At 44.2% G+C, this 14,775-nt stretch overlaps 1 protein-coding gene across 14 annotated transcripts in view; it reads left to right on the forward strand.

Annotated features, from left to right (window-relative positions):
* The window catches only part of ZNF532 (zinc finger protein 532), a 97,109-nt gene that overhangs the window by 71,636 nt on the left and 10,698 nt on the right, over nt 1-14,775 (forward strand). For 13 of the 14 annotated variants that reach the window (XM_074339890.2, XM_019729288.3, XM_074339886.2 and 10 more), the window contains one exon: nt 1,054-1,335. The exons of the other annotated variant lie outside the window; for it this stretch is intronic. In XM_074339890.2, coding sequence (XP_074195991.2) covers nt 1,054-1,335 — 282 coding nt within the window. The remainder of the gene's footprint in view (nt 1-1,053; nt 1,336-14,775) is intronic. 14 annotated transcript variants of the gene reach the window in all.

Below are 14,775 nucleotides of genomic sequence, written 5' to 3' on the forward strand. Positions count from 1 at the left end.
AAAGCGAGCCGGTCTTTAGAAGCAAAGTGTACTAAATTTACCCCAATAGAATTTGAAATCCTGAGAATTGAAGTTGAAGATACGGTAGCTATTGAGGTTAATGAAAATAAATAGCTCAGTGGTTTCAGAAGGCTTGTTGAGTACCTACTGTGTATAGTTCACAAGTCTGGGCGCTGTCTGTAAGGGATGGGTTAGCACAGGGTGTAGGGAGATTAAAACCACCCCCGCCCCCAAACCTCAGCAGAAATCCAAACTGCTAAAGATATTCTAAGCGTCTTGAGCACCTACCAATACGTTAGCCTATTGAAATGTTTCTGGGTAGATAGGAAAGTAAATTGTTCTTCCCCAGAAACGGTCTGTTGTAGAGAGGACTCACTGTGGTACCCTGGGGAAGGACAGAGTGCCAGGAATAATTTGGATGCAGTACAGAAGGCTTTCTTTAAACAATTTTAAAATGGCCCAAGCAAATAAGTTTTTAAAAATAATTTGGAACTAGAAGTACATGTGTAATAGCAACCATAAAAGTTAATATTTCCTTTTCTCTTTTTAAATTGTAATTGACATACAAATAATACTTTAAAATTTTTTTTCAATTATAGTTGACACTCACTATTATATTAGTTTCAGGTGTGCCACATGGTGTTTAGACATTTATATGAAGTGATTCCCTTGATAAGTCTAATACTCACCTGACACCATACATATTTATTACTATAGTACTGACTACATTCCCTGTGCTGTACTTTATATCCCCATGACTGTTTTGTAACTACCAATTTGTACTTCTTAATCCTTTCACCTTTTTCACTCAGCTCCCCAAACCCCCTCCCTCTGGTAACCCTTAGTGTGTTCTCTGTATCTATGAGTCTCAAATAGTACTTTTTTATCTCTTTATTTAAGCATGTATTTTGCTTAGGTTTTCTTCTTGATATGTTAAGAAAAATTTCTGAATGAATATAAAATTGCATTTAAAGTCTAATGTATTAAGAGCAGCCCACATGTACTTTCTTTTAGCGGTGCGATTTGTGATAGATGTTTCTTTTTATAATGTAGTCTATGCACGGAACATTGAAAAGTATTGAAGGGCCTCCAAACTTGGGTATAAACTTGCCATTGAGCATTAAGCCTACAACTCAGAATTCAGCAAATCAAAACAAAGAGGACACCAGATCCATGAATGGGAAAGAGAAATTGGAAAAGAAATCTCCATCTCCTGTGAAGAAATCAGTGGAACCCAAGAAAGTGGCCAGTCCTGGGTGGACGTGTTGGGAGTGTGACCGCCTGTTCACGCAAAGAGATGTTTACATTTCTCACGTGAGAAAGGAGCATGGGAAGGTAAGAATGACTGCCACCCCTGCCCCCTTAGAGTAAGGAAGAGTGACTGCTACCGCAGCCCCTTAGGGAAAGGAAGCACTCACTGGACTGACAGACCTCCAAGACTTGGGTTTTGGCCTTGGCTCCATCAGTAATTAGTAGGGTGACCTCAAACATCACTCAGTGTCTCTGAGCCTCAGTTTCTTTACATATAAAATGGGCATTTCCAAGTCCTGCCGATCCGGTTCTGTGATTTTGCTAATAATTGCCTTTACTTCCTCACCCCGAGGCTGGCAGTGAGTTACCTACCACACCTGTGAGGAAGCTGAGAACACAGGTAAACCAAAGTTAAAAACATTTAAATGACCTCTTTAGCCCTATGGCAAGTAAGAAAGAAAGCAGGGGAGGAAGAAAGTGATGTTTTGAAACCTGCTAGTAGCATTTTTATGACTTACGTGACCATTTGATGATTTTGGTAGTGGGAAGAGGGACCTTCTAGGAGCTTTTTTAACTCAAAATCACTGGAATTTCTGAGTTGCAATATGTATATTCTTTTAAAAATAATACGTACACATCTCCAACTAATAAGGAAATTTTTTTTAAATGCCCATTATTACACTAATATAACGAGCAAGATTATTTTTAAATATTATTATGATCATCTCAAAATTGGTTTGTCTTGGTCAGGATCTAGAAAGAGTCTGCATTACATCTGGTTGTTTTATAACTTAGATCTCTCTTAGTCTATGACAATTTTATTTTATTTTTTAATGTGCTACTGAGTTGTTGGAAAAACTGGATTATATGTCCTGTGGATTGTTCCCCGAATTTCTAGATTTACATAATGGCTTCCTTGTGACACTGTTTAACTTGTTTCTCTTTATCCAAAAATTCCTAGAAATTTGGTTAAATTGAGGCTGAACGTTTCTAGGTAAGACAAGGTCATAGGTGCCGTATTCTTTTTGTATCACATCCTGAGGCACATAATGCCAGCTTGTCCTACTTTTAGTGATACTAAGATTGATTACGGGTTTCAGAGACATTACACTTTGAAAGGAGCCATTTTATGACTTGAATTTAAGCCAATAAGACCAAATGGTTATCCCGGGGGAACCTATGTGAATAGTGCGTAGGAATTGGATTGTAATTAGTATAGACTAGAGCCTTGAAGAGTTTGTTACATTAAGTGCTTTAAGCATGACTTTGTAATCTAATTTATTTATACTACTTATTTGAAATACTCGTGCCACTGACGTGTTTTACCTTGCTACGTCTACATGGTATCAGCTTGGCTTTGAACATCAACCACAGTGATCACTAATTGTAAAAAGCTGTTTTTGTTATATTTGGTCTAACTGTCCTTACTTCAGTGTCTCTCCATATAAAAATTATTTACTTATGGAATATATATGGCTTTAGTGGCCCCTTGCTTATTTAATCCTCTCGGCTTCTGGCTCCCCAAAGAGGCCTTAGCCTCTTACAATGCTCATTGTAAATACTGGGTCGTTCTTGAGGGTCAATACTTGATTAAACCGACTGTGTAAATACACTGCCGGTAGTTCTTTCAGAGTCTGATGTGGTGATTCTAGGAGAAGTCTTTTCTTGGCACCCAATCTGGATTTCACGAAGGTTAAAACAGGAACACACCTTAATTATCTAGCAGATCAATCCATTCATTTCTTATACATTTGAGCTTTTTGTAACCGTCTTGGGACATTTCTGAATTCTTTCTGTTCCTTTGTTTACTTTTTCCTAAACAATCTTTATCTTGCACATCTGACAATTATTGGATCTAGAATGTAAGATCAAATTTAACACTTATGTGTACTTAAACTATTTGCTTTGGACTGAAGCATGGAGCCCGCCCTGAACTGGACGTGTGTGCAGGCTGTGCACGGTGAGTATACTTACGTTACACGCAGCCATTCATCACTGAGGAAATGCTGGGCTTAGTAGGATTTTAGGATTAGCTTTGAAGACATGGAGACCCTTCTCTTTTGGAATGAGGCACATCAGATTAGATTACGGTTTCAATTCTATTCACTCAGCCTCCCAAGAGAACCGAAGGGAGGTGGGAGAGGGAAGGAAAGAAATGTCTTTATAAGCTGGTGAAATGAGAAGAATGCGGAACGTGAGTCAGAAACCAATGCATGAGCTCTGCCGTGCGGAATCAGACTGGAAGCCTCCACTTCCACACAGCCCACCTGCAGACACATTTGTGTCTATTCCCGTTCTCCTCTTCTTCCCTCCTGTCGGAATACTCACGTCACGTCTCTTGCGTTTAAACCCCAAACTTCACATCTCTGACACTCTGTGTTTTCTCTTCCCTTTGAACAGCCAAGCCAGCATCTCGCTGTGTGTACTTGACCACTCGCATTTACTCCCCAACTGACCTCCTTTGTCACCAAACCCACTTCACTTGTGACCTTGTTGTTGGGTCCAGTGGACATTTTTTTGGACTTTTCCTTGATTGACCCCACTGCAGTGTTTCACCTCATGGACAGTTCTTTCTAAAAGCATTTCCCACCCTAAGTTGAACGCTATACACTCTCCTGGGTTTTCTCATGGTTGCATACACCCATATCTCACTTCTCATGTAAATACGCAGATAACTTCCAAATCTCTGCCTCCAGCTGTGGTTTCTTGCCTGCATTCTGGGCCCCGAAATCCTACAACTTATCAAGTGTTTCGGCTTGTTGGATAATTCACAGAAGCTTTAAGCCTGCACAACAAGGAACCCACACACCCCTCCACCTCAGCTTCTGCAGTCAAAGCTTGGTGCCCAATGTGAGCTGGTGATTCCTACCTTCTACCCAGCCGTCTCCCCAATCCATTGAAATACCCTTTCGTCCATGCATTTATGTTCATTGAGGCAACTATTCGTTCTTGCCCAGATTCCTCTTCTCACTGTAGCCAGAAAGAGGTTTTTAAAGTGCAGTTCCAGTTGTGCAGGGCTATGTCCCTCAATGTCCAGTGGCTTCCTGGGTCTCCTCTGAGCTACCCTTCCTCCAGCCGTATCCCTCAGTGCACACGAGACAAACTCAGCGGCCGCAAGTGCTTTAACCACTGCACATTCACTTGCCTCGGGTGGTACACATTTCAGGTGATACACATTGGCTCCAACAGCCGCACCTTCCAGGGAGCTAACGCCCCGTAGTCCTCTCAGCGCTCAGTGTAGACGTCACTTCATATGGAAAGCCTTCCTTGGTCCCTCCCTCAGACTGAATCGGGTCCTCTTCCTGCCTTTTCCATGGCAGCTTGTCCTTCCCTTATATGTACTTACCGCTGTATGAAGGGTGCCTCTCCCTTAAGCAGACCCTGAATGCTTTCTTCCTCTCTTCAGTTCTCATGCATAAAGTATTTGGGGGCTTCCGTCCCTAGCTCATAGGAAGCCGATGAATGTTTCTTGAATTAATGGATCAGGAATGGGTGCTGAGTTGGAAGACATCGAACCCCTTTTATACATAACTGCCTCTTCTTTAAAGTGGGAGTAATCTATGCGTTAGTGACGGCAGTGTCCTGTGGGGTAGGGACCCAGAAGGACCTGCGTGTGAGGTGATGAGCAGCCTCCAGTCCTTTTGGGGTTACGACGAGATACAAATATGAAACATGCTACACACATGAGGGGTTGGAGAATTATATTTGGCTAAATGTCTCAGGAGAGGAGAGTTGTGTACCTTTAACAGGCTAGGAGTTATTGGAAAGATCTAATTTTGCAGGATCACCCAGTGAAATAGCACGATGTGTTATGACAGTATGTAAACGTTCTGAGCCAGTGAAGTGGAACCACACACGGTGGATGATTTTGGGAACTTGTGCTGAACTGGTAGGTGGTGACAGTGACAGCGACAGGGTAGGTAGCACTGACGGAGGGCTTGCCATGGCACATGCACTATTGGTTACCTCATTTATCCTTGAAACAGGCTCATGAGGTAGATGATATACTGATCCCATGTCACAGACGAGGAAAGGAAGCTTAGGAAAGGTTCAGTGATTTATTCCCCCAGGTTCTACAGCTTGTAAATGGCAGACGTAGGATTCAGTCCAGACCCAGACTGCTCCAGTGCTGTGCTGAGCGGCTCATCCTTGCAGAGCAGAAAAGCTTGGCATTTCAAAATTGGCTTAATTTTAGTCTCATTAAATCTTTCAGTACAGATTTGGAACAGTTAGCAAATATATGACTTTCCATCCATCGTCACTTTAGGCGTTCAGTCTTGGTTAAACTTGTTTATGGCATCATTACAGGAACGAACGTGTGTGTGCTTCTGGAAGAGTGCTGTGTGTAATCGTCGTGTGTTCTTCACTGGGGACCGAGTGCCTCACTGGAGTGCATTGCAGTAGTGGTTAGTAGCGCTCTGGTGTCATTAATGTATCGCGTGAATCTTCCTGCGGAATCCTGGGACGCTTTGGAGTGGCTGGTATGTCTTAGCCACTGCCTGGGATGTGTTTGGGGGCTGGCTGGATTGTACACAGGCTGTTCCTGCAGAAAGAGAGTTTCGGGAATCTGGAGACACACACGCGCGAGTTCTCTGCCGACTCCCGGAGTTCTCCTAGAGCAGCAGCTCTCGGTCCTAACGTGGAATGAATTGACCAAAGTGCTGGTTAGCTAGGCTGCTTCGGACCATCAGTGTGGCCGGTTACGCTCCCTCCTTTTTGTAACCAGAGATTCCTCCTGCGCTTGTGCCCTGCTGCCTGGCAGGTGGGAGCCTTTGGCCAGAATGACCGGCCGAAAGGGAGTGGATCCGTGCAGACTCGTTAGCACATCCCATGCTGGCACGACACTACCAGGTTGGCTCTGCACGTGAAGTACAGCTCCTGTGGCACTCTTCTCTGGCAAGTCAGTCCCCTGCAAGACGACTAAGCAATAACGGGGTAGAGCTGGCAGCGCACCGCCACCAGGGTAACGAACATGTTTATAGACATCTGGGTGTTGGCAGTGCTTCGCCCGCCAGGGCTGCCGTTTCTTTGGAGACCGAGGAAGACGTTTCCTCCCTGGGCTCTTCCTGTTTATCTCTCATGTACAGAGGCTCCGGAGGTAAAGGCTCCCTAATGCTAGGCTGGTGCTGTCGCCAGACAGGGCAGGACAAATACGAGACTTGGCCCCCGTCTCCTGCTTTGGATGAATGTACTGAGGTTTGCTGGCGTAAGAACATTCTTACTAAAACCATCGCCCGCAGCCAGGGACTGACCTCGCTCACTGTCACCGATGAGCAGTTTCCCTTCTCTGCCCTCCTGCTCTGTGAGCCTAGCTTCTGGTCCTCCTCCTCCTCCTCCTCTGAGCTTGTTTGAGGTCTGATTTCGCCATCTCTTCATGCTGCTCAGAACCGAAAGCTTCCCCTGTGGCCCAGCCTTGGCCTCTCGCTCTGTTCCCTGCCCCAGACCCGGACTTACGTCCCCCGTATCCCCTCCCCTTGTCACCTGTCAAATCCCAGTCCTTTGCTGTGCCCCGGGCTTTCGCCATGCTCCGGCATCCCTGGTAGGTAGAGTGTAGGTGTGGATCCCATGGGGCCAAGGGAGGAGGGCAGAGAGTAGCTTCTTTTATGACTCGAAAGACCCAGATTTGCTGTGGGGTTAGGTTTCTTCTTTGAACGGGTGCTGAAATCTTGTCAGGCCTTAGAATATTGGCTCAGTCTTGTGGTTCTGTGTTACATGGGTAGGTTTTTATGTGCTTGCCCAGGAATGCCACAGTAATTTGTAATTTCTTTAGGAAACTACGTTCCTAAATCCAACTGGCAGACTAGAGTTTTAGAATTTAAGTATGTAGCACATGATCGTGTCTGTAAGTGGATATTACCTTGAAGTCCAAAACAACCAGAAAATAATATTACATGCCCCACGTGGCGACATCTAAGGACATAAAAGGCCATTCTGGCCGTGGCTGACTTAAGAAGGAACCGTAAAATCCACAGCACTGGAAGGTAACTGAGAGGCCCTGAGTCCCCTCTCAGTGTCGATGGGAAAACTTCACAACCAGAAGGACTGCAGGCCGTTTTTCAGAACCCAGAATCCTCCCTTCTGCCTCAAGGTCAGGGTGTGCGCATTTAAGCTGTCACCCCAGGTTATGAGTAGGAATAAACTTTTGTTTGGCAGGAGAAGAGCCAGAGCCTCGGGTGAGACTGGAGCAAGGAGGAAGCATGTAAGTCGTGCTCGTCAGTGCCCAGCACGTCCTACACGTGGTGCCACAAGGCAAACACGAGTTGGGAGGGTTGTTCAGGAAAGAAAGAGGCAATGCCTGGAGTCGTTGCTGTTCTTCAGATCCACTCAAAGCCACATAATTGTAAAACGGGGACCAAGACCCAGGCAACAAACACGGAAGAGCCTTTCAATAGCTGTGTGAGGGTTCGTTCTCACATGGCGGCTCAGACGGGGAGCTGTCCGTGGTATCGCGAATTGTCCTGCAGATCTGATGGTGGATCATAGCGACCAGCAGTGCCTCGTTACTACGGTTTGTTTAGACAGCTGGAGAATTAATGTATCATGTAGGACTAGCACAAGCAAGAAAATAACTGTCATCAGGCAGTGTTAATGGTAGCCTTTTATATTCGTGCTTATTTACTTTGTAAAGTTATTAACTGATTTCTTATAGATTATCTGATACAAACTGATTATCTTTAAAATGACTAGTTTCTTTTGTCTTGATTTGTGGAAATAGTATTAGAAAGAATCTACTTAGCTCTGCAGACAGTATATTTTAATTTTTTCGTTCTGTTGCAATAGTTGCCCTTTCATAAAATAGTGATCATAGGGAAAAAAATCTTTCCCAGTGACCTCTTTCAGCTTGCTTTTTAATGAAAAAGGGCAAAAAGATTGTAGTGAAAATCACACTGGAAGAAAAACATTCTATATATTCCTTCCAGTGGTCCCTCCATGAGAATTAGGTTAAGAACAGAAATCATAGAGAAAGAATGTGTCACCATTTATAGGCATGTATTTTAGGAACCGAGAAGGCTTAGAAGATAAGACAAACCCTTATAAGTAGAAGAGGAACAAAACAACCCGACCAAGGAGAATTTAACAGCAAAGATGTCTTTTTTCATACTCGTATGGTCTGTGATTCCTGAGTGTCTTAGAGTCAGTGACACATGGCAGCAGCTGTCAATTCTGTTTTCCTTGTTGTGAAGGAGAGAGAGTGACAGTCAGGATTTCCCATATGAGGGCCTTGAGTGGAGCGGATGGCAGGACAGAAGAGGTATGGGGTCTGTTCAGGGCCTGTAGCAAGACCCCCAAACCTATGCTGCATGTCACCACGAGTTAGTGGGGGTCCATGCAGAAGTCCCAGGCTGACGTGCCCGTGGTGACCCCACGACACCCTGGCAAGCATTGGTGAGTTGCACTGCCGTAATTCGGGCAGCCTTATTAGAAAGCCAGGCTTTCTCGACACTTTGCTTTTCCCATTGCCCGGTGTCTGACGCGGCTCTGAGCACAGAAACTGTGGTGGGACGTGTTTCTTTCCCGTCTGCTCTGGGTTTGGCCTTTTGTTACTGTGCATGTTTTACAGTTCTGTCTTACTTTTTCAGTTGTACAGTGTCATCAGCAAACCTGATAGTCTTTTGCCATCAAGTTAGGAGACTGGCTTTGTTTTGTTGTTTTCAACAAGCCTCGCGATAAGCACATCCTCGTCCTGCAGCGCACAGTGCACTTCAGAGCCGTCGTCTCAGGACCACAGCACCACCGTGTTGGTGGTGCTCGGACGTGTTCTGAGCACGACACATGAAGAAGAGCTCATTCTCCTTACTTTAGAGTTAGGACTTGTTTTTTTTACCTAGATTGACTACCTATTTTGTTAAATAGGTTTGGTTTTGAATGAGACTTGGTTCTGTTTTCTATGGAATGTGAGACAATGGTCTACAGTAGGATAAACAAACTATGGTTCACAACCCACCACCTGTGTTTGTAAATAATTTGTTGGAACACAGCCACACCCATTCATTTATGTATCACCGTCTAGGGCTGCTTTTGCACTACAAGGTGGAATAGTTGCAACAGAGCTTCATTGGTCTGCAAAGTGTAAAATATTTACCATCTGGCCCTTTACAGAAAACGTCTGCCAACCTGTGGTCTAAATTTATTCTCTGTGTTTAAATATTTCCCCTGAACACTTAGTTCTAATTTGTAAACTTGGATCGTTTGGTACTCAAAAATTATTTTTCTTGGTGCTTTCACACGTGTGTAAGTTAAGTTTCTTGTTCTATGGTCGTCTAAATACCCATTTATTTGTATATTCTTGGATATAGTGAGACAGGAACTGGAAAATCTCACTAATGTCTTAGATGTTGAATTGTCTCAGTAAGGACTTTGGAGTACTCCAAACTTCAGGGGAAGGCTACTTGCCCATGTAAAAGGCCATTTTCTAAGGGAGCATGGGTGGTTTGATTACGCAAGTATTTTTTCTTATGATTTACCATCTATAACTGTACGTGATATTTATATACAGGGAGTGAAAACTTTCCAGTTTCGTGAGCACATACATACTAACTTTATCCAGATCTAACATGAATAGATAAAGCAACTTGAATACCTATGAAGTGTTCTTTTGTATTTATCCTAGTAAAAAGTTTCAAGAATTCTCAGAGTGAAAATTAGGCCTTTTCTTTATTTAATAGGTATGCTAATGATGTTACATATTTCTTTAGTGAATTTCTTCCTTTTTAAATCAACTTTGCTGAGCTATAGTTTACAGGTAAATTTAGCACATTTCTGTCCTTTAGGAAAACTTGATTTTTTAAAACCTGTTCACGGTATCAGTCTACACTATTTTTAAGTCTTTGGTTTGTCTGGGTACTTGGATATTATAGGAAGTGCAATTATGAAACAATTTAGAGCAGCCCATTCATTCATACTTTGGGAATGTTTAACTTTGAACCATGTTTATTCTTTTGTATGTACCTTTCTTTTACTCTATAAATATTTACCAAATTGCATAGCATTTGCTATGGAGAAGTACAAATAAAGTGTAAAATGTAAATCTTGCCCTGCAGATGCTTACAATTGGGTAGGAAAAAAAGCGTAAATATTTGAAAAGCTAAAACTCGTATGAGTTTGGGTGTAAACCAAGAGTCTTGGAGGACTCACAAGGGGGTGTGTAATTAAATACTAAGTGAAAGGTGCTTTTGGTTCGGATTGCAGCTCAGCTCTTATTGAGGCCTGTAAATAGAGTACGCCGTAAAATATAGCCCAGCCTTTAAAGAGGTTGGAGGAGGATAGAGTGAAATTACAATTGTGTGTGGTACGTGGGAGACAGGAATTGGATTTCTACCTAAAATACAAGGAAGTGGAGGTCTGAGCATCACAGTTTCGTGGGGAATCAGCATGGGTTGGGAGATGCCAGGGAAGCCTTCACAGAAGAAATACTCCCCAAAGAGGTATTTGGAGGATGCGTAAGAGAAAGTCGCCCTGTGTACAGAACTGCAGGAAGAGTATGGACGTGGTACAAACCACACGACAAGCTACGCCAACAAGTAGTTATGGAGGGTGATGTGCTGAAAAGGCTGTGAAGGGAGGTTGGACCGTGAGGTAGGCAAGTCCAAAGGCCTTACGTCCTGAAGCTTCTGAGAACAACAGCTGGCTCTTAGGCAGTCACGTGACATGGAGGTGCGGTTCCAGTGCTTCGCTCTGGTAACTGCGTGGGATATGGGTGAGAGGAGGAGAGGATGGTGGCTGGAGAGGTCAGGGGTGCCCCCCAAGGAGCTGAGGGGAGCTGGCCAGAGGGGTGGAAAGGGTTTGAATGAATCTCCAGAAGAGGGAAGGCTGTCTCAGAAGGGCAAGGAGGAAGGTGTCACTGTCTCCAGCAGATGAGAGCGTGAGTAGCTTTGCATGAAAAGTTGATAAAGCCCTAGGAGATGTAATCAAAATGATGGCTTGAGAACTAGATCGTGGACAGTCTCGAAAGCCAGCAAGTCTGCGTTCTGCCTTGCACGGAGGGAGAGACGGCCCAATGGAACCCCCTGTGCGTCTGGAGGCACCTGCTCTGCCTGTGTTAGGTCCCCAGCTCCCCCTCCCGCTGTTACAAAGGGTGACCCTGTGCTCTGCATAAGGACAGCCCTCCATCTGTGCACTCCACGTAGCCCCCTTTTTGACCACTAAAGGATGTCACAGCCACACTTGTCCCCTCTCTCCTGCATCTTCAGCTTTTCTCGATCATTCTCAAAACTCATGAAGCATGCCCTGGTGCCTCTGACCATACAAAGCAAAACCACCTTCGTGCCCCCACTCCTCTGCTGCCTTTCTTTGTCTCTCTTTGCAACAAATCTCCTTGCCATGGTTTTCTGTCCTGTACTCCCCACACCTCTCCTCCCATTTAGGCATTTGTCTCACCACGGCACCCAAACCACTTGAGCTCTCAGTGACATCCCTGTCACCAAGCCCAGAGGTCTTGGCTTCCTCAGGCGTCATCTAATGTGACCTGTCTGAAACACTCGGCCTCCAGGACACTCTTTTCTCTTGGTTCCCATCCAGCCTCAATGACAGCTCTTCTCTGTCTTTCTCATCTTTTTAGCTTATAAATGTTCATGTGGCCATTGCTCTCACCAAGTTCTTGTCAAAACCCATGGTTTTAAAAGCCGTCTGGATCCTAATGACTCCCAGATTCAGGGCTCTGGCCTGGAGCTCTCCCCTGAGTTCCCGGCTTGAATCTAGCCACCTCTTTAGCATCTCTGCTTAGATCTCCAGTGGGCGTCTCAAATATAATGTATCCAAAATGTAACTTTAGATTCCTCTCCTTCCTTAAACCTGCGTCTCCCCTGCCTTTCCAGTTAGTAACTGGTAACTCTGTTCCACCAGGTGCCCAGGCGGTGGAATTTGGAATGAAACTTGACCCTTCTTTTTCTCTCCTTTGTCACCCACATTCAGCCAAATGCTCCTACCTCTCTACCTTTGAGATATACACGAAATCCAACCACGTATTATCGTCACCTTTACTTTCCAAGCCCAGGGTACGTAATGTCTCCCCTGGATCGTTACGGACAGCCTCTGCTCTGCTTCCCTGCTTCCACGCTTGGCAGCCAGACCCTGCCCGAACCCTTTAGTGTGCTCCCCTGACACTCAAGGGCAACCCCAAACCCTCACCACGGTCCACGGTCTGCTCTCTGACCCCCTCCCCCGCCGTTTCCCTTGCCTTCACTCCGTAGGAAACTGCAGGAAGGACATGATTGGACAGCTGGCCCGCTAGGGAAATACGAGTGGCTCAAGTGTCGATAGATGTCCAGTGTCACTACGCATTGAAGAAAAACAAAATCAAGTGCAACGTAGTATTTTACCTATCGCCTGGGTAAAGTTGAAGAATGGTGACTGGTGTTGAGACGCTTGGTGAACGAGGGCTGACTTATGGGGGGGGGGGGGCTCTTGAGGACAGTTCTGCAAGAAGCTTCAAAGAGCCTTAACCTTTTTATAACTTCTAAACTACAAAGACGACTTTCAGAAATGTATACAAAGATAACTGGTTGACTACAGAAATTTTTATCTGTAATTAGTAAAAAATCGAAACAGCCTGAATCATGAATAGAAGATAGTTAAATTATGGTCCATTTATGCAGTAGAATACTGCGCATGCATTCGGAAGAATGCAGAAACATCAAAATACGAGTCGCTGTGTGTGTTTTTACAAGCGAAAAAAAATCAGGTTACAAATTAATATGTATAATGTAGGCTCACTCTTATCAATATACATAAGTATGTGTATTCAGAAAAGAAATGGGAAGGATATATAACTGGAAATTGACCGTGGTTACTTCAGTTGGTGAGATGAGAAGCAATCCTTATTCTCGCTTTTATTTCGCAAAGAGCATTTGTTACATTGATAATCGGCAACAATAAGAGAAAGGCGACGAAGGCGGCAGTGTCTAGGAGCACCATATACACGTCACTGAAAACGGAGGCTGCCGGGCAGGACTGCCTTGTTTGCCGCTCCCGTCCTCACCCACCCACCCACCCACCGCTGACGGAGTGGGCACTGCACCTGTCTGTGGACGGCGCCTTCTCTCCGGCCGCGTGGGACCCTTGTTCTTCCTTCTGTCTGACCCCTCCGTGTGCAGTGCTCATCTCTTGCCTTTGTCCTCAATGTCTTCGTTTCCTATAGGCTCTTTCTTATCAGTATTTTAACATGCTCACAGCTCACCCGTTTTCCATAAACAGAGCAAGCAGTGCTTGCTCTGTGTCCAGCGCTTTATGCTACATTTGTTACTCTCCAATTACGTGCTCATGTTATTCCAGTAGATAATTGTGTGTTCAGTTATTCTCTCCTGCAGTCATTCCCTCACATGATAAGTGGCTATGAGTATTTCCTGTACGCCGAAGGCCAGGGATATGGAGATGGACTCACAGCTTCTGTTTTCAGTGAGATTACAAGGCAGTGAAATTCACTATGAAATAAAAATAAAAAAACCCAGAACTTGTAGAATTCAGGATTTTTTCTTTGGAGGAAGAGGTACAGTTAGGTAAGTCATTGAAATTTAATCTGTTAATTGAACATTTTTTACCTTAGTACTATGAGTCATTAGAGAAATACAAATTAGAACCACAGTGAAACACCCACCACTGGCCGTCCTCTAGATGGTACAATGAAATGAAATGGCAACACCGGATGTGGGGAAGGTTGCACAGCAGTTGGAGCTCTTACGCAGTCATTGCTGCTGGTGGAAAGCAAAGCGCAGCCAATCTGGGAAACACTTGGACAGTTTCCTATTTGATTTACCACATGACTCAGTAATCCCATCCCAGGTGTTTACCCGAGAGAAATAAGATCACATGTTCACATCAGAACCTGCACTTGCACGTTTACAGCAGTTTGAATTCATGAGTCCTCCAAACTGGAAACATTGTAGATGTCCTTCCCCTCAAAAATGGGTAAACAAACTCGAGTGCATCCATGCCATGGAAGAGTCCACAGTGAAAGGAATGGACGACTGATAACACTGAACAGCACAGATGAGTTGCAAATGTTATGTCCAGTGAAAGAAGCCAGACTCAAAAAACTACGTGCTATACTATATGGTTCCATTTATATGACAAGCAGAAAAGCAAAACTAAAGGGTAGAAAACAGATCAGTGGTCCCCAAGAGCTGGGTGTAGGAAAGGGGGCTGACTATAAAGGGGCACAAGGCAATCTGGCCCCGGGTGGAGGAACGGTTCTGTTAAGTTGGTGCAAAAGTAGTTGTGATTTAAAAGGTTAACAGTAATTCCAAAAACCACAATTAATTTTGTACAAACTTAGTCTATCTTGATTGTAGTTGCAGTTACTCAACTCTATCCATTTGTCAAAACTGAGAACTATACGTTAAAAAGAGTGAATTTATATTTTGTAAATTATCTCATTAAACCTGGCTTAAAATTTTTTGGGTGGGGCAAAAAAAAATTTTTTTTATGTGCTGTGTTCACGTTTCAAAAATCCGAACAATCTAAAGGGATACAGTGAAAAGCCTTATTCCTACCCTTGCTACCTGTAATCACAAAGTTTCTTGTGCATCG

This window comes from Rhinolophus sinicus, chromosome 4 (assembly GCF_057876585.1).
Source record: "Rhinolophus sinicus isolate RSI-liver-muscle chromosome 4, RSI-T2T, whole genome shotgun sequence".
NCBI lineage: Eukaryota > Metazoa > Chordata > Mammalia > Chiroptera > Rhinolophidae > Rhinolophus > Rhinolophus sinicus.